This window comes from Oncorhynchus clarkii, chromosome 21 (genome assembly GCF_045791955.1).
Source record: "Oncorhynchus clarkii lewisi isolate Uvic-CL-2024 chromosome 21, UVic_Ocla_1.0, whole genome shotgun sequence".
NCBI classification, from domain to species: domain Eukaryota; kingdom Metazoa; phylum Chordata; class Actinopteri; order Salmoniformes; family Salmonidae; genus Oncorhynchus; species Oncorhynchus clarkii.
Genome location: NC_092167.1, coordinates 48974778 through 49001072, shown reverse-complemented (window position 1 = coordinate 49001072; position 26295 = coordinate 48974778). Strand labels below are relative to the sequence as shown.

Sequence of the window (26295 nt, the reverse complement as noted above, 5' to 3'; positions counted from 1 at the left end):
CATGGTCTAAATGCTGCAAAGAAACCACTACTAAAGGACACCAATAAGATGAAGAGACTTGCTTGGGCCAAGAAATGCACGCAATGCACGTTAGACCGGTGGAAATTTGTCCTTTGGTCTGGAGTCCAAATTGGAGACTTTTGGTTCCAACAGCCGTGTCTTTGTGAGACGCGGTGTGGGTGAACAGATGATCTCTGCATGTGTATTTCCCACCATAAAGCACGGAGGAGGAGGTGTGATGGTGTGGGGGTGTTTTGCCGGTGACACTGTCTGTGATTTTTTTAGAATTCAAGGGACACTTAACCAGCATGGCTACCACAGCATTCTGCAGCGATACGCCATCCCATCTGGCTTGGGCTTAGTGGGACTATCATTTGATTTTCCACAGGACAATGACCCAATACACCCCCAGGCTGTGTAAGGGATATTTTACAAAGAAGGAGAGTAATGGCGTGCTGCATCAGATGACCTGTTCTCCACAACCCCCCAACCTCAATCAAAATTGAGATTGTTTTGTGATGGGTCTGACCACAGATTGAAGGAAAAACAGCCAACAAGTGCTCAGCATAAACAGGAAATCCTTCAAGACCGTTGGAAAAGCATTCCAGGTGAAGCTGGTTGAGAGAATGCCAAGAGTGTGCAAAGCTGTCATCAATGCAAAGTATATCAAATATAAAATATATTTTGATTTGATGAAACATTTTTGGTTACTATGTGATTCCATGTGTTTTTTCATAGTTTTAATTTATTCACTATTATTCTACAATGTATAAATTAGTAAAAATAAAGAAAAAACGTTTGAATGTGTGTGTTGTAAAACTTTGGTCTATGTGTACATCTGTTCTGTGTTTGCTTTCTTGATTCTTCACTTAAAACTTCTTCGAATGAGTGTCATTTGAAGTGTACTTTTTGAGAGAGGCGCATGACTTGAAAAGTAGTGTCAGCTTGTTGTCTTCCTGTATTGAACGCAGAAAGTCCCGTCTTCAATTTGATCAATTATTAACGTTTAAAAATACCTAAAGTTGTATTACAAAAGTAGTTTGAAATGTTTTGGCAAAGTTTACAGGTAACTTTTGAGATATTTTGTAGTGACATTGCGCAAATTGGAAGCTGTGTTTTTCTGGATCAAACGCACCAAATAAATTGACATTTTGGATATATATCGATGGAATTAATCGAACAAAATGACAATTTCTGATGTTTATGGCACATATTGGAGTGCCAACAACAGAAGCTCGTCAAAGGTAAGGCATGATTTATATTTTATTTATGCATTTTGTGTTGCGCCTGCAGGGTTGAAATATGCTACTCTCTTTGTTTACTCTTGTGCTATCATCAGATGCATCTTAAAAGTCGACCCTCTACTTTTTCGAACATTCTGTTAAAAATCGCGCAACATTTCAGCGTTCTGCTACTCATGCCAGGAATATAGTATATGCATATGATTAGTATATGTGGATAGAAAACACTCTCACGTTTCTAAAACTGGTTAAATCACGGCTGTGACTATAACAGAGCGTGTGTTTCATCGAAAAGCGCAAGAAAAACTGATCACTGAAAACTGGAAAAAACATCAATGCGCCACTTGCATGTATTGTTTAAAGGACACCAAATTAAATGGGGCTGAGATTGCAAGTCCTACAGCTTCCACACGATGTCGCCAGTCTTGTCATTTGCCTGGGCTTTGTTTCTTGGTCAAACGAGTGAGAGGGAGCCCATTCCTTCCGGTCTCCGACAGGATGTTTTGGAGGAGAAATTTCCGACCATGATTTCAAGACGTGGAGCTATTGAATACACATCGCCCCGTGATCATTTTGATAGATTATTAACGTTTACTAATACCTAAAGTTGGATTACAAAACTATTTCGAAGTGTTTTGTGAAAGTTTATCGTCAACTTTTTTAATTTTAAAAAATGATGCAGCGTTTTGAAACAATGTTTTTTCTGAATTACACAGTTTCCATAGATGGCTATTTTGGGTATATATGGACCGATTTAATCGAAAAAAAGACCCAATAGTGATGTTTATGGGGCATATAGGAGTGCAAAGAAAGAAGCTCGTCAAAGGTAATGAATGTTTTATATTTTATTCCTGCTATTTGTGTAGCGCCGGCTACGCTAATTCTTTTGTTTACGTCGCCTTCAGGCATTTTGGGGTGTTGCATGCTATCAGATAATAGCTTCTCATGCTTTCGCCGAAAAGCATTTAAAAAAATCTGACTTGTTGGCTAGATTCACAACGAGTGTAGCTTTAATTCAATACCCTGCATGTGTGTTTTAATGAACGTTTGAGTTTTAACGAGTGCTATTAGCATTTAGCGTAGCGCATGTGCATTTCCAGGTGGCGCATGTGCATTTCCAGGTGGCTAGATGAGACGCTTGCGTGTCGGGTCGATGCAAGAGGTTATTAATTAAGCATCTTATGCTTTTACCAAAAAGCCTTTTTTTGAAATCTGACATGTTGGCTGGATTCACAATGAGGGTAGCTTTAATTTGGTATCTTACATGTGTGATTTAATGAAAGTTAGATTTGTATAGTATTTTGTTTGAATTTGGCGCTCTGCTATTGGCCAAGAGGGACGCGACTGTCCCGCCTATCCCAGAGAGGTTTTAGTACTGCTTGTACTGCTTAGTTGTTGTCTTGCTATAAAAATAAATCAAATATTTTTTCACAGAAATGGCTAGCTGCAGCAGTTCCATCCTTCCAGATACCTGGGTCCTAACACTAACCTGGTGTAGGGTTCTGGCTTCATTTCGATTGAGCGAGGATTACTTTTTTTTGTTTTGTATTCTTTTATATTTTCAGACGTTTGGACCAAACCCCCCCCCAACAGCATTACACTTTTTCAGGATGTAGTCCTCCATCAATCCCCACTGAAGAAAGGCATTATGGGAAATATGACAATAAGACTTTACACCCTACAGTGTTAAAACAAACTCCAAAAGGTTGTAACTGTAACACTACAGGTGTTCATTTCATAACATGACATCAGCTCTAAGCAAAGTGTTGTTTTAACTCTGAAAATTATGAACCTGTCAGTTTTGGAGAAGCTACTCTGAAAATATATTTTACCAAACTACAAATTACTTTACACTGGAACAAGTCGAGCTACACAAACGCTACCCTTAAAAAAATCTAGTTCACTTTAGTGAAGTTACTTTGGAAAAGTAATTCATCATGTCCAAACTACTTTCTGAAAAATCTATATGCAACTCTGAAACTGCAAGACGGACAGAAATTATAGCCTACTTTTCTCATGCATATTTCATTTCATTTTTGTGCAAAAAAAGTAGTGTGTAGGTCCAGTAGTTAGCGACATGGCAGGAAACTGAATGAAATACTGAAAAGTCTAATTCGACATGAATTCAGTTCAACTACCACCAAGTTACTGCAAAATGTAGTTAAATTATTAGTTGAACTACATGTACAGATGTCAGATCTTAATTTCATTACCCTGTTGCAGGAAAACTTTCAAAAATGTCTGTTGCTGCGGGATATAATCCTGCTATAGCAAACCGGCTCAAAGTAAGATCCACCATCTGTAGTTCACTACTCCCCAACACTGGGATGTGTATAGACTGTAGAAAAGCATTACATGTAACACTCAGATTTGGCTGTGTATAATCGTTTTTGTTCACCCAATGGTTTTACTCACCTTTAACAATGATGGTGGTAACATCCACTGAGAGGTTGCCAAAGAAATCGTTTGGATTGGTCACAGCTTCTTTCAGTGTATCCCTAATGTCAGTAAGCTCAGGGACAGATTGAGTGGAGGTCTCGTTGAACACCAGTTGGACCTCCGCCTGTGTTTCTGCATCCATACGGGAATGGAAAATAGGTCTGCAAAAGGTCATAAAAGGTTATGAACAGTGGCATGCCAAAGGTTAAAAGAATAGAATAGAACAGAATGGAATATTACGTGAATCCAAGAACAATCGTCCGGATGAAAAGGATCCCATATTTTGCTTTGTAGATCACATCGAACTGTAAGGAATGGTACAAACAGGAGAACATTTGAATGATTTAGCACACACAAAAACATTTCTATATATTCCAATCCACATAGCTAAGCCCTAGTTATTAAAGATAGATATTGGGGAATATAAATCAATATGTAGTGATGGAGACTAATTGTTGCCTGATTAGAACAAATGAAAGATGTACTTTAACATATAGATTTTCCAACAATCGCCATACATTATTGATGGTCATACACCCAATATGAACAAACTCTGAATTTCTAGGACTCACCACTGCAGTAATAGTTATTGCAAGTTCTTGGAATTGTGTACTTTGAGGGTCATTTAAAGCTTCTACAAACACTTGTTGTATGACGAAAGACACCAGTGGAGCAGGTTGAAGATGTGCAGTTGTTGTTGTTGTTGTTGTTGCAGTTGTTGTTGTACTAGTAGTAGTAGTATGTGTTGTTGTGGTGGTTGGTGCATTGGTTGTTGTGGTAGTTGGAGCTGTGCTGGTAGTTGTTGACAGTGGTGATGCTGTCCTTGACACTGTAGTTGTGGGGGCCACATATGTGGTGGTTGTAGTTGTGGGTCTCATTGTAGGAACGGTAGCAGGAACAGGGACAGGTTCTCCAGTTGTTGCGGTGGTAGTACCAGCCACAGTGGTAGTAACAGAAGTTGTAGGAGGAACAATACTTGTAGCAGGAGCAGCTAAGTTAAAACATAAAATGGGCATTTCCACATCTCTTTAAGGCTATGTGGCAGTATAACACAGTCATCGTAACAGATGGGAGTATAACATGATGATCTTATATTGACATCTAAATCAGTAAATGTTGGGCTGTTATGTAATGCACATCTTGCAGCCTGTAAACAGGTTGCAACATTTCACATGGACCACTTCAGCTGAAAACCATTTCTAATGTTTACAGTGCATTCAGACCCCTTGAATTCCTGCCTGCACTGAGCCTGCCTTCCATCCTGTAACTTTGCCCCACCTATCTCGATTACTGACCTCTGCCTGACCTGTCCCTGAGCCTACCTTCCGTCCTGTACCTTTGCTCTACCTATCTGTATATTGACCCCTGCCTGCCCTTGACCTGTCTCTTGCCTGCCTCTGTTGGATTAATACACTGTTGTTACTTCAACGTTGTCTGCGTCTGGGCCTTACCTGAAATGTGTTAGTACAAACTGGCCACAACTGACCCAGCAAACCCGGGCCAGCTTCTCAACGCCATCTTCTCCCAAGGAGCCACCTTAGAGAGGTACGAGGAATTGCTTCGTGACCTTATGGAGGGGGTCCAAATGTTGGCTGAATGCCATGGCCGGGCTTTGGACATTTTGCTGGAGCATTGTCGCCAGCGAAATGGCAATACAGGATCAACACGAAGAGTTGTCTGTGTTGCAGGACTCTTGGTCATTTTGTATCCTCTTGTCCTTTAAAAGACCAGGCCCACCGGTAGGAGCGAGTACTCTGGTGGGCCATATGGAGAACTTTTCTGCTTCCCTTACACGCACCCCTTTTCATGCCATTCTACTGTGGGGAAACCAGTCCAAATCTCTTTGCGTCCTCATTGACTCTCGAGCCGACGAGAGCTTTTTGGACGCTACCCTGGCTTCCGATTTGAACATCCCCACTCAGCCCCCCTCCATTCCCATGGATGTTAGAGCACTGGACGGGCGCTCTATAGGCCGGGTCACTCATATTACCACTCCCATCAATCTATGGGTGTCAGGGAATCACAGCGAGACTATTCAATTTCTGCTCATCAAGTCTCCTCAGATTTGGGATTCTCCTTGCTCCAGCGACGCAATCCCCTCATCAACTGGTCTACTGGCGTTATCATGGGCTGGAGTCCGTTCTGCCACGCCCATTGTCTGAAGTCAGCGCAACCTGCCCCGGGACGCCTTCCTGTGGGCTGGGAAGTTGTCCCGGACCTCTCGCCATTCACGCGGAGTACCAGGACCTTCAGGTGTTGAGCCCGGGCCACTTTGCTTCCGACACTCTGACTACAGGACTGACCTTCTCCCTAGCACCACGCCGCCCCGGGGATGTCTGTACTCTCTGTCAGGCCCGGAGCCCAAGGCTATGGAGACCTACATTGGGGACTCCCTAGCCACAGGATTTATCCATCCCTCTTCCTCTCCTGCCGGCGCCGGGTTCTACTTCTTGGAGGAAAAGGACAAGACCCTGCGCCCGTGCATTGACTTCCGGGGACTCAATGACGTTACTGTGAAGTACCGTTACCTGCTACCACTCATTTCCTTGGCCTTCGAGCCGCTCCAGGGGGCCACTGTTTTTTCCAAGCTGGATCTACGGAACGCCTACCACCTGGTGCTGATACGAGAGGGGGACAAATGGAAGACCGCCTTCAACATGGTCAGCAGCCACTACAAGTATCTGTTCATGCATTTTGGCCTAACCAATGCATTTTGGCCTCACCAATACCCTTGTTGTGTTCCAGGCTCTGGTAAATGATGTTCTCTGCGTCATGTTGAACCAGTTCGTCTTCATCTATATTGATGACATCCTCTTCTTCTCCTGCTCCCCCCAAAGACCCCGTGCTCCACGTACGACAGGTTCTTCACCACCTTCTGGAGAATCAGCTGTTTGTGAAGGCGGAGAACTGCGAGTTCCATCTCTCCACCATCCACATTCTGGGTTTCTTCATGTCTGCTGGGAGTGTCCAGGGAAGGTGGGAGCAGTGGTGGATTGGCTCCAGTCTACGTCCAGGGTGCAGCTGCAACGTTTCCTGGGGTTTGCTTACTTTTATTGCCGCTTTATCTGGGGTTACAGCACCCTGGTTTCCCCACTGTCTGCACTCACCTCTACCAAGATTTGTTCACGTGGTCCTCTGCCCCTGACCGGATGTTCCGGGACCTCAAACACCGCTTCACCATTGGTCCTATCTTGTTTCATCCTAACCCTTCCCATCAGTTCATGGTGGAGGCCGATGCTTCGGATGTCAGAGTGGGGGCTGTTCTGTCCCAACATTCTGCCCTGGACCTTAAGCTGCATCCTTGTGCCTTCTTCTCCCACCGTCTCAACTCCACGGAGAGGAACTACGATGTGGGGAATCGGGAGCGTGAAGATGGAATTAGAGGAATGGAGGCACTGGCTGGAATTGGCGGAACATCCGTTCATTGTGTGGACCTACCACAAAAGCCTGGAGTATCTCCGCACCGCCCAGCACCTCAATCCACATCAATCGCTGTTATAGTTCCACTGTTACTACCCCAGAGCCCGAGACCATCCTTCCTACATTGTGCCTGGAGACGGCACTCAGCTGGGGTATTGGGAAACAGGTTCCGGAAGGCGCCGCAGTCCCAGCCGTACCCTGGAGGGGGCCCAGATAACCGGATGTTTTTGCCTGACTCTGTCCGCTCCGCGGTCCTGGAGTGGGCCCATTCCTCCAGGTTTGCCTGCCCCTCGGGCTCCCATCGGACCCTGGTCTTCGTGCGACAACGCTTTTGGTGCCCTAAAACGGTTCCGGATTTCGGTCTGTGCACAGAATAAGACTCCCCGGCAACCTCCGGCTGGTCTTTTTCAACCACTGCTTGTCCCTCACCGTCCCTGGTCCCATATATCCCTGGATTTCGTCTCGGGTCTCCACCCGTCTGAGGGAAACACTGCCATCCTGACTGTGGTCAACCGGTTTGCCAATACATTCCTCTACCCAAACTACCCTCGGCCAAGGAGACGGCCCAGCTTATGGTGCAGCACGTGTTCCGGATCCGTGGACTCCCGGTGGACATGGTCTCCGACCAGGGTCCTCAGTTCTCATCCCAGTCCTGGAAGGCTTTCTGCATGCTCATTGGGTCATCGGCCTGACTGTCCTCCGGGATCCACCCCCAGTCCAATGGCCAGTCGGAGCGAGCCAACCAAGACTTGGAGATGACCCTTTGCTGCCTAGTCTCTGCCAACCCCACCACCTGGAGTCAGCAACTGGTGTGGGTCGAGTACACCCGCAACAACCTTCCTTACTCTGCCACTGGTCTCTCGCCCTTTGAGTATTCTCTGGGCTATCCCAGCCCCCAATCTTCTCCAAGCAAGAGGAAGAGGTCTGCAAACCTTCGGTCCAGATGTTTGTCCATCGTTGTAGACGTACCTGGAAGAGAGCCGGGTCGGCCTTTCTCAAGACCACCTCTAAGTATCGATGACAAGCAGACTGTCTTTGTGATTGTCTCCTTGTCCCTGTTTTCTAGTTTCCCAGTTTTTATCATTCCTGCCTGCCTGCCCCGACCCTGAGCCTGCCTACCATCCTGTATCTTTGCCCTACCTACCTATTTTTCTACAACTTTATTGGAGTCCATCTGTAATATATTCAATGATTTGGAAGGTCACACACCTGTCTATATAAGGTCCCACAGTTGACAGTGCACATCAGAGGAAAAATCAAGCCATGAGGTCGAAGGAATTGTCCGTAGAGCTGCGAGACAGAATTGTGTTGAGGCACAGATCTGGGCTAGGGTACCAAAAAATGTCTGCAGCATTTAAGGTCCCCAAGAACACAATGGCTTCCATCGTTCATAAATGGAAGGAGTTTGGAACAGAAGGATATCCATCTCAGCAGCACTCCACCAATCAGGCTTTTATGGTAGAGTGGCCAAACAGAAGCAACTCCTCAGTAAAAGGCACATGACAGCCCACTTGGAGTTTGACATGAGAAACAAAGGTTCTCTGGTCTGATGAAACCAAGATTTTACTCTTTGGATTGAATGCCAAGTGTCACGTCTGGAGGAAACCCGGTATCATCCCTACAGTGAAGCATGGTGGTGGCAGCATCATTCTGTGGGTGGATGTTTTTCAGCGACATGGACTGGGAGACTAATCAGGATCGAGGGAAAGATGAAAGGAGTAAAGTACAGAGAGATCCTTGATGAAAACCTGCTCCAGAGCGCTCAGGACCTCAGACTGGGGTGAATGAATAATTTTGCACGCCCAATTTTTCAGTTTTTGATTTGTTAAAAAAGTTTGAAATATCCAATAAATGTCGTTCCACTTCATGATTGTGTCCCACTTGTTGTTGATTCTTCACAAAAAAATACAGTTTTATATCTTTATGTTTGAAGCCTGAAATGTGGCAAAAGGTCGCAAAGTTCAAGGGGGCCGAATACTTTCGCAAGGCACTGTACATGTAAATGTATTATGTAAGTGTAATATTTCAGTTTTTTATTTTCTATAAATTAGCAAACATGTCTAAAAACCTGTATTTGCAGTGTCCTTATTGGGTGTTGTGTGGAGATTGATGACGAAGAAAATAACATTTAATCCATTTTAGAATGAGGCTGTAACGTAACAAAATGTGAAAAAATTCAAGGGGTCTGAATACTTTCCGAATGCACTGTGGATGCTACAAACACACAGTTCGAAGCATTAGAATTAGAAGAACTGTGGCATTCTGATACAGAACACTCACATTATTAGCAACATGTGCATTACAGAGCAAGAGCAGGCAAATCCCAACTGAAATGTACGTCCTTTTATTTGTATTTTTTTATATATACTATTTTAAGAAAAAGTTCAGCCAATTGATGGAGACTAATTTGTAAGTTATTTTAAACTAAAATAAAATTGAAATAAATCACTTCACCAATTACTGTTCCAAATAGATTTGTGACGCTCCAATTTTTGTTTTAAATAATAACTTACCACATAATAAAATGGAATTGAATTAATAAATGTGTTTACCTGTGCTGTTGACCGTCACTGAGTTGGGGTCAATATTGAAAGCTGTGATGTTTTGAGCAGCATTTATCAAAACAGTGCCAATCTCTGTGATATTAGGCACCGAGGGGGAGCTGAATGCTACATTTACAGTATTGATGATGGATCCAGAGCTGAGAAGAAATGAGAGATAACATGTTAAATAGAAAGTGAGATCAATTTAAATCAACACACAACATGCAATACAAAAAAATCACCTGAATTCTGTCACATCCAAACTGTTGAAAGAGGTGAAAGCCGATCGATAGAAAGGTTCAAGCTGGAATGCAAAACAAGAAACAGATGAATTTTAAACAAACAACTTACTGTCAATTAAAAGTTGACTGTATTACTGTAACCTACCCCTCTCGTTAGGACATTCACATCTTCATTGTTTTGGGAGGCTCACCTGAGTTTTAATCAGCAATGCTCTGGTTTGAAAGGCCTGAGAAGATGTGTTTGATAGGTCAGAGGTAAATGTCTCTCCGCTGGACCTGAACACCACAGGAACCCTAGTGTTTGCAACAGCGGTAGTTGCAGTTGTGGTGGCTGTGACGATGGCAGGAGTAGCCGTTGTAGTTGTGGTGGCATTTGATGCACTAGTGACGGTTGTAGTGGGTAAAGCTGTAACAGTCGTTGTCGACACACCAGTGATGACTGAAGTGGGTTCAAAAGTTGTTGTCGACACACCAGTGATGACTGAAGTGGGTTCAAAAGTTGTTGTCGACACACCAGTGATGACTGAAGTGGGTTCAAAAGTTGTTGTCGACACACCAGTGATGACTGAAGTGGGTTCAAAAGTTGTTGTCGACACACCAGTGATGACTGAAGTGGGTTCGCCAGTTGTTGACCACACACCAGTTACGGTCATAGTGGGTTCACCAGTTGATGTCAACACATCCGTGACAGTTTTAGTTGTTGCTGCAGTAACAGTAGTTGTTGATGCATAACTTGTTGTTGACACACCAATGATGGATGAAGTAAGATCAACAGTTGTTGTTGATTCTCCGGTGATGGTTGTAGTGGGTTCATCAGTTGTTGTTGATTCACCAGTGACTGTTGTTGTGAGTTCACCAGTTGTTTTTGTTGACTCAGTGATTGTCGTGGTGGGTCCATCAGTTGTTGTTGATGCCCCAGTAACAGTTGTAGTGGTTTCACCAGTTGTTGTTGACACAGCAGTGACTGTTGAAGTGGGTTCACCAGTTGTTTTTGTTGACTCAGTGATGGTTGTAGTGGGTTCATCAGTTGTTGTCGACAAAGCTTTGACTGTTGATGTGGGTTGAACAGTTGTTTTTGTTGACTCAGTGATGCTTGTAGTGGGTTCTTCAGTTGTTGTTGATGAAACCGTGATGGATGTAGTGGGTTCACCAGTTGTTGTCGATGCCCCAGTAACAGTTGTTGACACAACAGTGACTGTTGTTGTGGGTTCACCAGTTGTTTTTGTTGACTCAGTGATGGTTGTAGTGGGTTCATCAGTTGTTGTTGATAACACAGTAACAGTTGTAGTGGATTCACCAGTTGTTGATGATGACTCAGTTATAGTTGTAGTGGGTTCACCAGTTGTTGATGATGACTCAGTGATTGTTGTAGTGGGTTCACCAGTTGTTGATGTCACACCAGTGATTGTTGTAGTGGGTTCACCAGTTGTTGATGTCACACCAGTGATGGTTGTAGAAGGTTCATTTGTTGTTGATGATGACTCAGTGATAGTTGTAGTGGGTTCACCAGTTGTTGTTGACACACCAGTGATGGTTGTAGAAGGCTCATTAGTTGTTTTAGAAACACCAGTGATTGTTGTAGTGGGTTCACCAGTTGTTGATGATGACTCAGTTGTAGTTGTAGTGGGTTCACCAGTTGTTGATGGTGACTCAGTGATTGTTGTAGTGGGTTCACCAGTTGTTGTTGACACACCAGTGATGGTCGTAGTGGGTTCACCAGTTGTTGATGATGACTCAGTAATAGTTGTAGTGGGTTCACCAGTTGTTGTTGACACACCAGTGATGGTCGTAGTGGGTTCACCAGTTGTTGATGATGACTCAGTAATAGTTGTAGTGGGTTCACCAGTTGTTGTTGATGACTCAGTTATAGTTGTAGTGGATTCACTAGTTGTTGATGATGACTCAATGATTGTTGTAGTGGGTTCACCAGTTGTTGATGTCACACCAGTGATGGTTGTAGACGGTTCATTTGTTGTTGATGATGACTCAGTTATAGTTGTAGTGGGTTCACCAGTTGTTGATGATGCACCAGTAACAGTTGTAGTGGGTTCACCAGTTGTTGATGATGACTCAGTGATAGTTGTAGTGGGTTCACCAGTTGTTGATGATGACTCAGTTATAGTTGTAGTGGGTTCACCAGTTGTTGATGATGCACCAGTAACAGTTGTAGTGGGTTCACCAGTTGTTGATGATGACTCAGTTATAGTTGTAGTGGGTTCACCAGTTGTTGATGATGACAAAGTGATGGTTGTAGTGGGTTCACCAGTTGTTGTTGTCACACCAGTGATGGTTGTAGTGGGTTCATCAGTTGTTGTTGATGATGACAAAGTGATGGTTGTAGTGGGTTCACCAGTTGTTGATAATGACTCAGTGATAGTTGTAGTGGGTTCACCAGTTGTTGATGATGACAAAGTGATGGTTGTAGTGGGTTCACCCATTGTTGATGATGACTCAGTGATAGTTGTAGTGGGTTCACCAGTTGTTGATGATGACTCAGTGATAGTTGTAGTGGGTTCACCAGTTGTTGATGATGACTCAGTGATAGTTGTAGTGGGTTCACCAGTTGTTGATGATGACTCAGTTATAGTTGTAGTGGGTTCACCAGTTGTTGATGATGCACCAGTAACAGTTGTAGTGGGTTCACCAGTTGTTGATGATGACTCAGTGATAGTTGTAGTGGGTTCACCAGTTGTTGATGATGACTCAGTTATAGTTGTAGTGGGTTCACCAGTTGTTGATGATGACTCAGTTATAGTTGTAGTGGGTTCACCAGTTGTTGATGACACACCAGTGATGGTTGTAGTGGGTTCATCAGTTGTTGTTGATGATGACAAAGTGATGGTTGTAGTGGGTTCACCAGTTGTTGATAATGACTCAGTGATAGTTGTAGTGGGTTCACCAGTTGTTGATGATGACAAAGTGATGGTTGTAGTGGGTTCACCCATTGTTGATGATGACTCAGTGATAGTTGTAGTGGGTTCACCAGTTGTTGATGATGACTCAGTGATAGTTGTAGTGGGTTCACCAGTTGTTGATGATGACTCAGTGATAGTTGTAGTGGGTTCACCAGTTGTTGATGATGACTCAGTTATAGTTGTAGTGGGTTCACCAGTTGTTGATGATGCACCAGTAACAGTTGTAGTGGGTTCACCAGTTGTTGATGATGACTCAGTGATAGTTGTAGTGGGTTCACCAGTTGTTGATGATGACTCAGTTATAGTTGTAGTGGGTTCACCAGTTGTTGATGATGCACCAGTAACAGTTGTAGTGGGTTCACCAGTTGTTGATGATGACTCCATTATAGTTTTAGTGGATTCACCAGTTGTTGATGATGACTCAGTTATAGTTGTAGTGGGTTCACCAGTTGTTGATGGTGACTCAGTGATTGTTGTAGTGGGTTCACCAGTTGTTGATGATGACTCAGTGATTGTTGTAGTGGGTTCACCAGTTGTTGATGATGACTCAGTGATTGTTGTAGTGGGTTCACCAGTTGTTGATGGTGACTCAGTGATTGTTGTAGTGGGTTCACCAGTTGTTGATGTCAAACCAGTGATGGTTGTAGAAGGTCCATTTGTTGTTGATGATGACAAAGTGATGGTCGTAGTGGGTTCACCAGTTGTTGATGATGACTCAGTGATAGTTGTAGTGGGTTCACCAGTTGTTGTTGACACACCAGTGATGGTCGTAGTGGGTTCACCAGTTGTTGATGATGACTCAGTAATAGTTGTAGTGGGTTCACCAGTTGTTGTTGATGACTCAGTTATAGTTGTAGTGGATTCACTAGTTGTTGATGATGACTCAGGGATAGTTGTAGTGGGTTCACCAGTTGTTGATGATGCACCAGTAACAGTTGTAGTGGGTTCACCAGTTGTTGATGATGACTCAGTGATAGTTGTAGTGGGTTCACCAGTTGTTGATGATGACTCAGTTATAGTTGTAGTGGGTTCACCAGTTGTTGATGATGACTCAGTTATAGTTGTAGTGGGTTCACCAGTTGTTGATGGTGACTCAGTGATTGTTGTAGTGGGTTCACCAGTTGTTGATGATGACTCAGTTATAGTTGTAGTGGGTTCACCAGTTGTTGATGATGCACCAGTAACAGTTGTAGTGGGTTCACCAGTTGTTGATGATGACTCAGTGATAGTTGTAGTGGGTACACCAGTTGTTGTTGACACACCAGTGATGGTCGTAGTGGGTTCACCAGTTGTTGATGATGACTCAGTAATAGTTGTAGTGGGTTCACCAGTTGTTGTTGATGACTCAGTTATAGTTGTAGAGGATTCACTAGTTGTTGATGATGACTCAGTGATTGTTGTAGTGGGTTCACCAGTTGTTGATGTCACACCAGTGATGGTTGTAGACGGTTCATTTGTTGTTGATGATGACAAAGTGATGGTTGTAGTGGGTTCACCCGTTGTTGATGATGACTCAGTGATAGTTGTAGTGGGTTCACCAGTTGTTGATGATGCACCAGTAACAGTTGTAGTGGGTTCACCAGTTGTTGATGATGACTCAGTGATAGTTGTAGTGGGTTCACCAGTTGTTGATGATGACTCAGTTATAGTTGTAGTGGGTTCACCAGTTGTTGATGATGACTCAGTTATAGTTGTAGTGGGTTCACCAGTTGTTGATGATGACTCAGTGATTGTTGTAGTGGGTTCACCAGTTGTTGATGATGACTCAGTGATTGTTGTAGTGGGTTCACCAGTTGTTGATGGTGACTCAGTGATTGTTGTAGTGGGTTCACCAGTTGTTGATGTCACACCAGTGATGGTTGTAGTGGGTTCACCAGTTGTTGATGATGACTCAGTAACAGTTGTAGTGGGTTCACCAGTTGTTGTTGACACACCAGTGATGGTCGTAGTGGGTTCACCAGTTGTTGATGATGACTCAGTGATAGTTGTAGTGGGTTCACCAGTTGTTGTTGACACACCAGTGATGGTCGTAGTGGGTTCACCAGTTGTTGATGATGGCTCAGTAATAGTTGTAGTGGGTTCACCAGTTGTTGTTGATGACTCAGTTATAGTTGTAGTGGATTCACTATTTGTTGATGATGACTCAATGATTGTTGTAGTGGGTTCACCAGTTGTTGATGTCACACCAGTGATGGTTGTAGACGGTTCATTTGTTGTTGATGATGACAAAGTGATGGTTGTAGTGGGTTCACCCGTTGTTGATGATGACTCAGTGATAGTTGTAGTGGGTTCACCAGTTGTTGATGATGACTCAGTGATAGTTGTAGTGGGTTCACCAGTTGTTGATGATGCACCAGTAACAGTTGTAGTGGGTTCACCAGTTGTTGATGATGACTCAGTGATAGTTGTAGTGGGTTCACCAGTTGTTGATGATGACTCAGTTATAGTTGTAGTGGGTTCACCAGTTGTTGATGATGCACCAGTAACAGTTGTAGTGGGTTCACCAGTTGTTGATGATGACTCAGTTATAGTTGTAGTGGGTTCACCAGTTGTTGTTGACACACCAGTGATGGTTGTAGTGGGTTCACCAGTTGTTGATGATGACTCAGTGATAGTTGTAGTGGGTTCACCAGTTGTTGATGATGACAAAGTAATGGTTGTAGTGGGTTCACCCATTGTTGATGATGACTCAGTGATAGTTGTAGTGGGTTCACCAGTTGTTGATGATGACTCAGTAATAGTTGTAGTGGGTTCACCAGTTGTTGATGATGACTCAGTTATAGTTGTAGTGGGTTCACCAGTTGTTGATGATGCACCAGTAACAGTTGTAGTGGGTTCACCAGTTGTTGATGATGACTCAGTGATAGTTGTAGTGGGTTCACCAGTTGTTGATGATGACTCAGTTATAGTTGTAGTGGGTTCACCAGTTGTTGATGATGACTCTGTGATTGTTGTAGTGGGTTCACCAGTTGTTGTTGATGAACCAATGACTGCTCTTGTGTGTTCACCAGTTGATTTTGTAGACTCAGTGATAGTTGTAGTGGGTTCACCAGATGTTGATGATGACTCAGTTATAGTTGTAGTGGGTTCACCAGTTGTTGTTGACACACCAGTGATGGTTGTAGTGGGTTCACCAGTTGTTGATGATGACTCAGTGATAGTTGTAGTGGGTTCACCAGTTGTTGATGATGACAAAGTGATGGTTGTAGTGGGTTCACCCATTGTTGATGATGACTCAGTGATAGTTGTAGTGGGTTCACCAGTTGTTGATGATGACAAAGTGATGGTTGTAGTGGGTTCACCCATTGTTGATGATGACTCAGTGATAGTTGTAGTGGGTTCACCAGTTGTTGATGATGACTCAGTGATAGTTGTAGTGGGTTCACCAGTTGTTGATGATGACTCAGTTATAGTTGTAGTGGGTTCACCAGTTGTTGATGATGCACCAGTAACAGTTGTAGTGGGTTCACCAGTTGTTGATGATGACTCCGTTATAGTTGTAGTAGATTCACCAGTTGTTGATGATGACTCAGTTATAGTTGTAGTGGGTTCACCAGTTGTTGATGGTGACTCAGTGATAGTTGTAGTGGGTTCACCAGTTGTTGATGATGACTCAGTGATAGTTGTAGTGGGTTCACCAGTTGTTGATGATGACTCAGTGATAGTTGTAGTGGGTTCACCAGTTGTTGTTGACACACCAGTGATGGTCGTAGTGGGTTCACCAGTTGTTGATGATGACTCACTTATAGTTGTAGTGGGTTCACCAGTTGTTGATGGTGACTCAGTGATTGTTGTAGTGGGTTCACCAGTTGTTGATGATGACTCAGTGATTGTTGTAGTGGGTTCACCAGTTGTTGATGTCACACCAGTGATGGTTCTAGAAGGTCCATTTGTTGTTGATGTTGACAAAGTGATGGTCGTAGTGGGTTCACCAGTTGTTGATGGTGACTCAGTGATAGTTGTAGTGGGTTCACCAGTTGTTGATGATGACTCAGTGATAGTTGTAGTGGGTTCACCAGTTGTTGTTGACACACCAGTGATGGTCGTAGTGGGTTCACCAGTTGTTGATGATGACTCACTTATAGTTGTAGTGGGTTCACCAGTTGTTGATGGTGACTCAGTGATTGTTGTAGTGGGTTCACCAGTTGTTGATGATGACTCAGTGATTGTTGTAGTGGGTTCACCAGTTGTTGTTGACACACCAGTGATGGTCGTAGTGGGTTCACCAGTTGTTGATGATGACTCACTTATAGTTGTAGTGGGTTCACCAGTTGTTGATGGTGACTCAGTGATTGTTGTATTGGGTTCACCAGTTGTTGACGATGACTCAGTGATAGTTGTAGTGGGTTCACCAGTTGTTGTTGACACACCAGTGATGGTCGTAGTGGGTTCACCAGTTGTTGATGATGACTCAGTAATAGTTGTAGTGGATTCACTAGTTGTTGATGATGACTCAATAATTGTTGTAGTGGGTTCACCAGTTGTTGATGATGACAAAGTGATGGTTGTAGTGGGTTCACCCGTTGTTGATGATGACCCAGTAACAGTTGTAGTGGGTTCACCAGTTGTTGATGATGACTCAGTTATAGTTGTAGTGGGATCACCAGTTGTTGATGATGACTCAGTTATAGTTGTAGTGGGTTCACCAGTTGTTGTTGACACACCAGTGATGGTTGTAGTGGGTTCATCAGTTGTTGTTGACACACCAGTGATGGTCGTAGTGGGTTCACCAGTTGTTGATGATGACTCAGTGATAGTTGTAGTGGGTTCACCAGTTGTTGATGATGACAAAGTGATGGTTGTAGTGGGTTCACCCATTGTAGATGATGACTCAATGATAGTTGTAGTGGGTTCAACAGTTGTTGATGATGACTCAGTAATAGTTGTAGTGGGTTCACCAGTTGTTGATGATGACTCAGTTATAGTTGTAGTGGGTTCACCAGTTGTTGATGATGCACCAGTAACAGTTGTAGTGGGTTCAACAGTTGTTGATGATGACTCAGTGATAGTTGTAGTGGGTTCACCAGTTGTTGATGATGACTCAGTTATAGTTGTAGTGGGTTCACCAGTTGTTGATGATGACTCAGTGATTGTTGTAGTGGGTTCACCAGTTGTTGTTGATGAACCAATGACTGCTCTTGTGTGTTCACCAGTTGATTTTGTAGACTCAGTGATAGTTGTAGTGGGTTCACCAGATGTTGATGATGACTCAGTTATAGTTGTAGTGGGTTCACCAGTTGTTGTTGACACACCAGTGATGGTTGTAGTGGGTTCACCAGTTGTTGATGATGACTCAGTGATAGTTGTAGTGGGTTCACCAGTTGTTGATGATGACAAAGTGATGGTTGTAGTGGGTTCACCCATTGTTGATGATGACTCAGTGATAGTTGTAGTGGGTTCACCAGTTGTTGATGATGACTCAGTTATAGTTGTAGTCGGTTCACCAGTTGTTGATGACTCAGTGATTGTTGTAGTGGGTTCACCAGTTGTTGTTGATGAACCAATGACTGCTCTTGTGTGTTCACCAGTTGATTTTGTAGACTCAGTGATCGTTGTAGTGGGTTCACCAGATGTTGATGATGACTCAGTTATAGTTGTAGTGGGTTCACCAGTTGTTGATGATGCACCAGTAACAGTTGTAGTGGGTTCACCAGTTGTTGATGATGACTCAGTTATAGTTGTAGTGGGTTCACCAGTTGTTGATGATGACTCAGTAATAGTTGTAGTGGGTTCACCAGTTGTTGTTGACACACCAGTGATGGTTGTAGTGGGTTCATCAGTTGTTGTTGACACACCAGTGATGGTTGTAGTGGGTTCACCCATTGTTGATGATGACTCAGTGATAGTTGTAGTGGGTTCACCAGTTGTTGATGATGACTCAGTGATAGTTGTAGTGGGTTCACCAGTTGTTGATGATGACTCAGTGATAGTTGTAGTGGGTTCACCAGTTGTTGATGATGACAAAGTGATGGTTGTAGTGGGTTCACCCATTGTTGATGATGACTCAGTGATAGTTGTAGTGGGTTCACCAGTTGTTGATGATGACTCAGTGATAGTTGTAGTGGGTTCACCAGTTGTTGATGATGACTCAGTTATAGTTGTAGTGGGTTCACCAGTTGTTGTTGACACACCAGTGATGGTCGTAGTGGGTTCACCAGTTGTTGATGATGACTCACTTATAGTTGTAGTGGGTTCACCAGTTGTTGATGGTGACTCAGTGATTGTTGTAGTGGGTTCACCAGTTGTTGATGATGACTCAGTGATTGTTGTAGTGGGTTCACCAGTTGTTGTTGACACACCAGTGATGGTCGTAGTGGGTTCACCAGTTGTTGATGATGACTCACTTATAGTTGTAGTGGGTTCACCAGTTGTTGATGGTGACTCAGTGATTGTTGTAGTGGGTTCACCAGTTGTTGATGATGACTCAGTGATAGTTGTAGTGGGTTCACCAGTTGTTGTTGACACACCAGTGATGGTCGTAGTGGGTTCACCAGTTGTTGATGATGACTCAGTAATAGTTGTAGTGGATTCACTAGTTGTTGATGATGACTCAATAATTGTTGTAGTGGGTTCACCAGTTGTTGATGATGACAAAGTGATGGTTGTAGTGGGTTCACCCGTTGTTGATGATGACCCAGTAACAGTTGTAGTGGGTTCACCAGTTGTTGATGATGACTCAGTTATAGTTGTAGTGGGTTCACCAGTTGTTGATGATGACTCAGTTATAGTTGTAGTGGGTTCACCAGTTGTTGTTGACACACCAGTGATGGTTGTAGTGGGTTCATCAGTTGTTGATGTTGACTCAGTAATAGTTGTAGTGGGTTCACCAGTTGTTGTTGACACACCAGTGATGGTTGTAGTGGGTTCATCAGTTGTTGTTGACACACCAGTGATGGTCGTAGTGGGTTCACCAGTTGTTGATGATGACTCAGTGATAGTTGTAGTGGGTTCACCAGTTGTTGATGATGACAAAGTGATGGTTGTAGTGGGTTCACCCATTGTAGATGATGACTCAATGATAGTTGTAGTGGGTTCACCAGTTGTTGATGATGACTCAGTAATAGTTGTAGTGGGTTCACCAGTTGTTGATGATGACTCAGTTATAGTTGTAGTGGGTTCACCAGTTGTTGATGATGCACCAGTAACAGTTGTAGTGGGTTCAACAGTTGTTGATGATGACTCAGTGATAGTTGTAGTGGGTTCACCAGTTGTTGATGATGACTCAGTTATAGTTGTAGTGGGTTCACCAGTTGTTGATGATGACTCAGTGATTGTTGTAGTGGGTTCACCAGTTGTTGTTGATGAACCAATGACTGCTCTTGTGTGTTCACCAGTTGATTTTGTAGACTCAGTGATAGTTGTAGTGGGTTCACCAGATGTTGATGATGACTCAGTTATAGTTGTAGTGGGTTCACCAGTTGTTGTTGACACACCAGTGATGGTTGTAGTGGGTTCATCAGTTGTTGATGATGACTCAGTGATTGTTGTAGTGGGTTCACCAGTTGTTGATGTCACACCAGTGATGGTTGTAGTGGTTTCACCAGTTGTTGATGACACACCAGTTATAGTTGTAGTGGGTTCAGCAGTTGTTGATGATGACTCAGTAATAGTTGTAGTGGGTTCACCAGTTGTTGATGATGACAAAGTGATGGTTGTAGTGGGTTCACCAGTTGTAGATGATGACTCAGTTATAGTTGTAGTGGGTTCACCAGTTGTTGATGATGACAAAGTGATGGTTGTAGTGGGTTCACCAGTTGTAGATGATGACTCAGTGATAGCTGTAGTGGGTTCACCAGTTGTTGATGTCACACCAGTGATGGTTGTAGAAGGTTCATTTGTTGTTGATGATGACAAAGTGATTGTTGTAGTGGGTTCACCAGTTGTTGTTGATGACTCAGTTATAGTTGTAGTGGGTTCACCAGTTGTTGATGATGACTCAGTGATTGTTGTAGTGGGTTCACCAGTTGTTGATGATGACTCAGTAATAGTTGTAGTGGGTTCACCAGTTGTTGATGATGACTCAGTGATTGTTGTAGTGGGTTCACCAGTTGTTGATGATGACTCAGTTATAGTTGTAGTGGGTTCACCAGTTGTTGTTGACACACCAGTGATGGTTGTAGTGGGTTCACCAGTTGTTGATGATGACTCAGTTATAGTTGTAGTGGGTTCATCAGTTGTTGTTGACACACCAGTGATGGTTGTAGTGGGTTCATCAGTTGTTGTTGACACACCAGTGATGGTCGTAGTGGGTTCACCAGTTGTTGTTGATGAACCAATGACTGCTCTTGTGTGTTCACCAGTTGATTTTGTAGACTCAGTGATTGTTGTAGTGGGTTCACCAGTTGTTGATGATGACTCAGTAATAGTTGTAGTGGGTTCACCAGTTGTTGATGATGACTCAGTTATAGTTGTAGTGGGTTCACCAGTTGTTGATGATGACTCAGTGATTGTTGTAGTGGGTTCACCAGTTGTTGTTGACACACCAGTGATGGTCGTAGTGGGTTCACCAGTTGTTGTTGATGAACCAATGACTGCTCTTGTGTGTTCACCAGTTGATTTTGTAGACTCAGTGATTGTTGTAGTGGGTTCACCAGTTGTTGATGATGACTCAGTAATAGTTGTAGTGGGTTCACCAGTTGTTGATGATGACTCAGTAATAGTTGTAGTGGATTCACCAGTTGTTGATGATGACTCAGTTATAGTTGTAGTGGGTTCACCAGTTGTTGTTGACACCACAGTGACTGTTCTTGTGGGTTTACCAGTTGTTTTTGTAGACTCAGTGATGGTTGTAGTGGAAGATCCAGCTGTTGTTGATGAAACAGTAACACTTGTAGTTGGTTCACCAGTTGTATTTGTAAACTCAGTTATAGTTGTAGTGGGTTCACCAGTTGTTGATGATGACAAAGTGATTGTTGTAGTGGGTTCACCAGTTGTTGATGATGACTCAGTGATTGTTGTAGTGGGTTCACCAGTTGTTGATGATGACTCAGTTATAGTTGTAGTGGGTTCACCAGTTGTTGATGATGACTCAATGATTGTTGTAGTGGGTTCACCAGTTGTTGATGATGACTCAGTGATTGTTGTAGTGGGTTCTCCAGTTGTTGTTGATGACTCAGTTATAGTTGTAGTGGGTTCACCAGTTGTTGATGATGACTCAGTTATAGTTGTAGTGGGTTCACCAGTTGTTGATGATGACTCAATGATTGTTGTAGTGGGTTCACCAGTTGTTGATGATGACTCAGAGTTGGTCGTAGTGGGTTCACCAGTTGTTGTAGATGAACCAGTGACAGATGTTGTGGGTTCACCAGTTGCTGTCGATGGACCAGTAACAGTTGTAGTGGGTTCACCAGTTGTTGATGATGACTCAGTTATAGTTGTAGTGCGTTCACCAGTTGTTGATGATGACGCAGTGATTGTTGTAGTGGGTTCACCAGTTGTTGATGTCACACCAGTGATGGTTGTAGTGGGTTCACCAGTTGTTGATGATGACTCAGTTATAGTTGTAGTGGGTTCACCAGTTGTTGATGGTGACTCAGTGATTGTTGTAGTGGGTTCACCAGTTGTTGATGATGACTCAGTGATGGTCGTAGTGGGTTCACCAGTTGTTGATGATGCCCCAGTAACAGTTGTAGTGGGTTCACCAGTTGTTGATGACACACCAGTGATGGTCGTAGTGGGTTCACCAGTTGTTGTTGATGCCCCAGTGATGGTCGTAGTGGGTTCACCAGTTGTTGATGACACACCAGTGATGGTCGTAGTGGGTTCACCAGTTGTTGATGATGCCCCAGTAACAGTTGTAGTGGGTTCACCAGTTGTTGATGACACACCAGTGATGGTCGTAGTGGGTTCACCAGTTGTTGATGATGCCCCAGTGATGGTCGTAGTGGGTTCACCAGTTGTTGATGATGACTCAGTTATAGTTGTAGTGGATTCAACAGTTGTTGATGTCACACCAGTGATGGTTGTAGTGGGTTCACCAGTTGTTGATGATGCACCAGTGATGGTCGTAGTGGGTTCACCAGTTGTTGATGATGCCCCAGTAACAGTTGTAGTGGGTTCACCAGTTGTTTTTGTTGACTCAGTGATGGTTGTAGTGGGTTCACCAGTTGTTGATGATGACTCAGTTATAGTTGTAGTGGGTTCACCAGTTGTTGATGATGACTCAGTAATAGTTGTAGTGGGTTCACCAGTTGTTGATGACACACCAGTGATGGTCGTAGTGGGTTCACCAGTTGTTGATGACACACCAGTGATGGTCGTAGAGGGTTCACCAGTTGTTGATGACACACCAGTGATGGTCGTAGTGGGTTCACCAGTTGTTGATGATGCCCCAGTAACAGTTGTAGTGGGTTCACCATTTGTTTTTGTTGACTCAGTGATGGTTGTAGTGGGTTCACCAGTTGTTGATGATGACTCAGTTATAGTTGTAGTGGGTTCACCAGTTGTTGATGATGACTCAGTTATAGTTGTAGTGGATTCACCAGTTATTGATGATGACTCAGTAATAGTTGTAGTGGGTTCACCAGTTGTTGATGATGACTCAGTTATAGTTGTAGTGGATTCACCAGTTATTGATGATGCCCCAGTAACAGTTGTAGTGGGTTCACCATTTGTTTTTGTTGACTCAGTGATGGTTGTAGTGGGTTCACCAGTTGTTGATGATGACTCAGTTATAGTTGTAGTGGGTTCACCAGTTGTTGATGATGACTCAGTGATTGTTGTAGTGGGTTCACCAGTTGTTGATGTCACACCAGTGATTGTTGTAGTGGGTTCAACAGTTGTTGATGTCACAGCAGTGATGGTTGTAGAAGGTTCATTTGTTGTTGATGATGACAAAGTGATGGTTGTAGTGGGTTCACCAGTTGTTGATGATGACTCAGTGATAGTTGTAGTGGGTTCACCAGTTGTTGTCGACACAGCAGTGATGGTTGTAGTGGGTTCACCAGTTGTTGATGATGACTCAGTTATAGTTGTCATGGGTTCACCAGTTGTTGATGATGACTCAGTGATTGTTGTAGTGGGTTCATCAGTTGTTGATAATGACTCAGTGATTGTTGTAGTGGTTTCACCAGTTGTTGTTGACAACACAGTGACTGTTCTTGTGGGTTCACCAGTTGTTTTTGTTGACTCAGTGATAGTTGTTGTGGGTTCATCAGTTGTTGATGTTGACTCAGTTATAGTTGTAGTGGATTCACCAGTTGTTGATGATGACTCAGTAATAGTTGCAGTGGGTTCACCAGTTGTTGATGATGACTCAGTTATAGTTGTAGTGGGTTCACCAGTTGTTGTTGGCACACCAGTGATGGTTGTAGTGGGTTCACCAGTTGTAGATGATGACTCAGTGATAGCTGTAGTGGGTTCACCAGTTGTTGTTGGCACACCAGTGATGGTTGTAGAAGGCTCATTAGTTGTTGTAGGAACACCAGTGATTGTCGTAGTGGGTTCACCAGTTGTTGATGATGACTCAGTGATGGTTGTAGTGGGTTCACCAGTTGTTGATGATGACTCAGTGATACTTGTAGTGGGTTCACCAGTTGTTGTTGGCACACCAGTGATGGTTGTAGAAGGCTCATTAGTTGTTGTAGGAACACCAGTTATTGTCGTAGTGGGTTCACCAGTTGTTGTCGACACAGCAGTGACTGTTGATGTGGGTTGAACAGTTGTTTTTGTTGATACAATGATGGTCGTCGTGGGTTCATCAGTCGTTGTTGATGAAACCGTGACGGGTGTAGTGGGTTCACCAGTTGTTGTCGATGCCCCAGTAATAGTTGCAGTGGGTTCATCAGTTGTTGTTGATGAAACCGTGACGGATGTAGTGGGTTCACCAGTTGTTGTCGATGCCCCAGTAATAGTAGTAGTGGGTTCACCAGTTGTTGTTGACACAACAGTTTCTGTTGTGGGTTCACCAGTTGTAATGGTTGACTCAGTGATGGTTGTAGTGGGTTCATCAGTCGTTGTTGATGAAACCGTGACGGATGTAGTGGGTTCACCAGTTGTTGTCGATGCCCCAGTAACAGTTGTATTGAGTTCACCAGTTGTTGTTGACACAGCAGTGACTGTTGTTGTGGGTTCACCAGTTGTTTTTGTTGACTCAGTGACAGTCGTAGTGGGTTCACCAGTTGTTGTCGATGCACCATTCATGGTTGTCGTTGGTTCATCAGTTGTTGTTGACACACCAGTGATGGTTGTAGTGGGTTCACCAGTTGTTGTTGACACACCAGTGATGGTTGTAGTGGGTTCACCAGTTGTTGTTGACACACCAGTGATGGTCGTAGTGGGTTCACCAGTTGTTGATAATGCACCAGTAACAGTTGTAGTGGTTTCACCAGTTGTTGTTGACACACCAGTGATCGTTGTAGTGGGTTCACCAGTTGTTGTTGACACACCAGTGATGGTTGTAGTGGGTTCACCAGTTGTTGATGATGACTCAGTTATAGTTGTAGTGGGTTCACCAGTTGTTGTTGATAAAACGGTGATGGTTGTAGTGGGTTCACCAGTTGTTGATGAAACAGTGTCGGTTGTAGTGGGTTCACTAGTTGTTTTTGTTGACTCAGTGACGGATGTAGTGGGTTCACTAGTTGTTTTTGATAACAACACCTGTGTTGGTTGTAGTCGGTGCATAAGTTGTTTTTGATGCACCAGTGCCTTTTGAAGTGATTTCACTAATAGTTGTCGATGCATTAGTGACAGTTGTAGTGGGGTCATCAGTTGTTGGTGGTGAATCATTGTCTGTTGTATTGGGCTCACCAGTTTTTGTCGATGCATCAATGGCTTTTGCAGTGTGTTCACCATTCGTTGTCGATGTGTCACTGACGGTTGTAGTTTTTTCACCAGTTTTTCTGGATGAATGATTGATGGTTGTGGCGGGTTCACCGGTTGTTGTCGATGACCAAGAAACGATTGTAATGGGTTCACCATTAGTTTTTGATAACTCATTGGTAGTCGTAGTGGGATCACGAGTTGTTCTTGGTCAATCAGTGACGTTTGTAGTTGTTCACCAGTTGTTGATGCATCTTTGACGGTTGTAGAGGGTTCACCAGTTGTTGATGCATCTTTGACGGTTGTAGTGGGTTCACCAGTTGTTGATGCATCTTTGACGGTTGTAGTGGGTTCACCAGTTGTTGATGCATCTTTGACGGTTGTAGTGGGTTCACCAGTTGTTGATGCATCTTTGATGGTTGTAGAGGGTTCACCAGTTGTTGATGCATCTTTGACGGTTGTAGAGGGTTCACCAGTTGTTGATGCATCTTTGACGGTTGTAGTGGGTTCACCAGTTGTTGATGCATCTTTGACGGTTGTAGAGGGTTCACCAGTTGTTGATGCATCTTTGATGGTTGTAGTGGTTGCAGTTGTAGGATTCATTGTAATGACCACTATTGTTCAACATAAACAGAGTAAAATGTATCTGATTAAAATTGTAACAATGACATCATAGATATATATTCCAAAATGTCAAATTCTTATGAATACACGTCCCTTACCCATTAGAAGGAGC

At 43.5% G+C, this 26295-nt stretch overlaps 1 protein-coding gene across 1 annotated transcript in view; it reads right to left on the bottom strand.

Moving 5' to 3' along the window:
* LOC139379243 (mucin-22-like) overlaps positions 1-24941 on the bottom strand; it is a 32702-nt gene extending 7761 nt beyond the window's left edge. The window contains exons 1-12 of the mRNA XM_071122042.1: positions 21812-24941; positions 18914-20113; positions 16355-17932; positions 15624-15742; positions 13986-14144; positions 12278-12350; positions 10077-10849; positions 9886-9947; positions 9653-9801; positions 4253-4671; positions 3921-3985; positions 3657-3841 (exon numbers count right to left, since the gene is read on the bottom strand). Coding sequence (XP_070978143.1) covers positions 3657-3841; positions 3921-3985; positions 4253-4671; positions 9653-9801; positions 9886-9947; positions 10077-10849; positions 12278-12350; positions 13986-14144; positions 15624-15742; positions 16355-17932; positions 18914-20113; positions 21812-24941 — 7912 coding nt within the window. The remainder of the gene's footprint in view (positions 1-3656; positions 3842-3920; positions 3986-4252; positions 4672-9652; positions 9802-9885; positions 9948-10076; positions 10850-12277; positions 12351-13985; positions 14145-15623; positions 15743-16354; positions 17933-18913; positions 20114-21811) is intronic.
* Positions 24942-26295: the final 1354 nt, after the last annotated feature.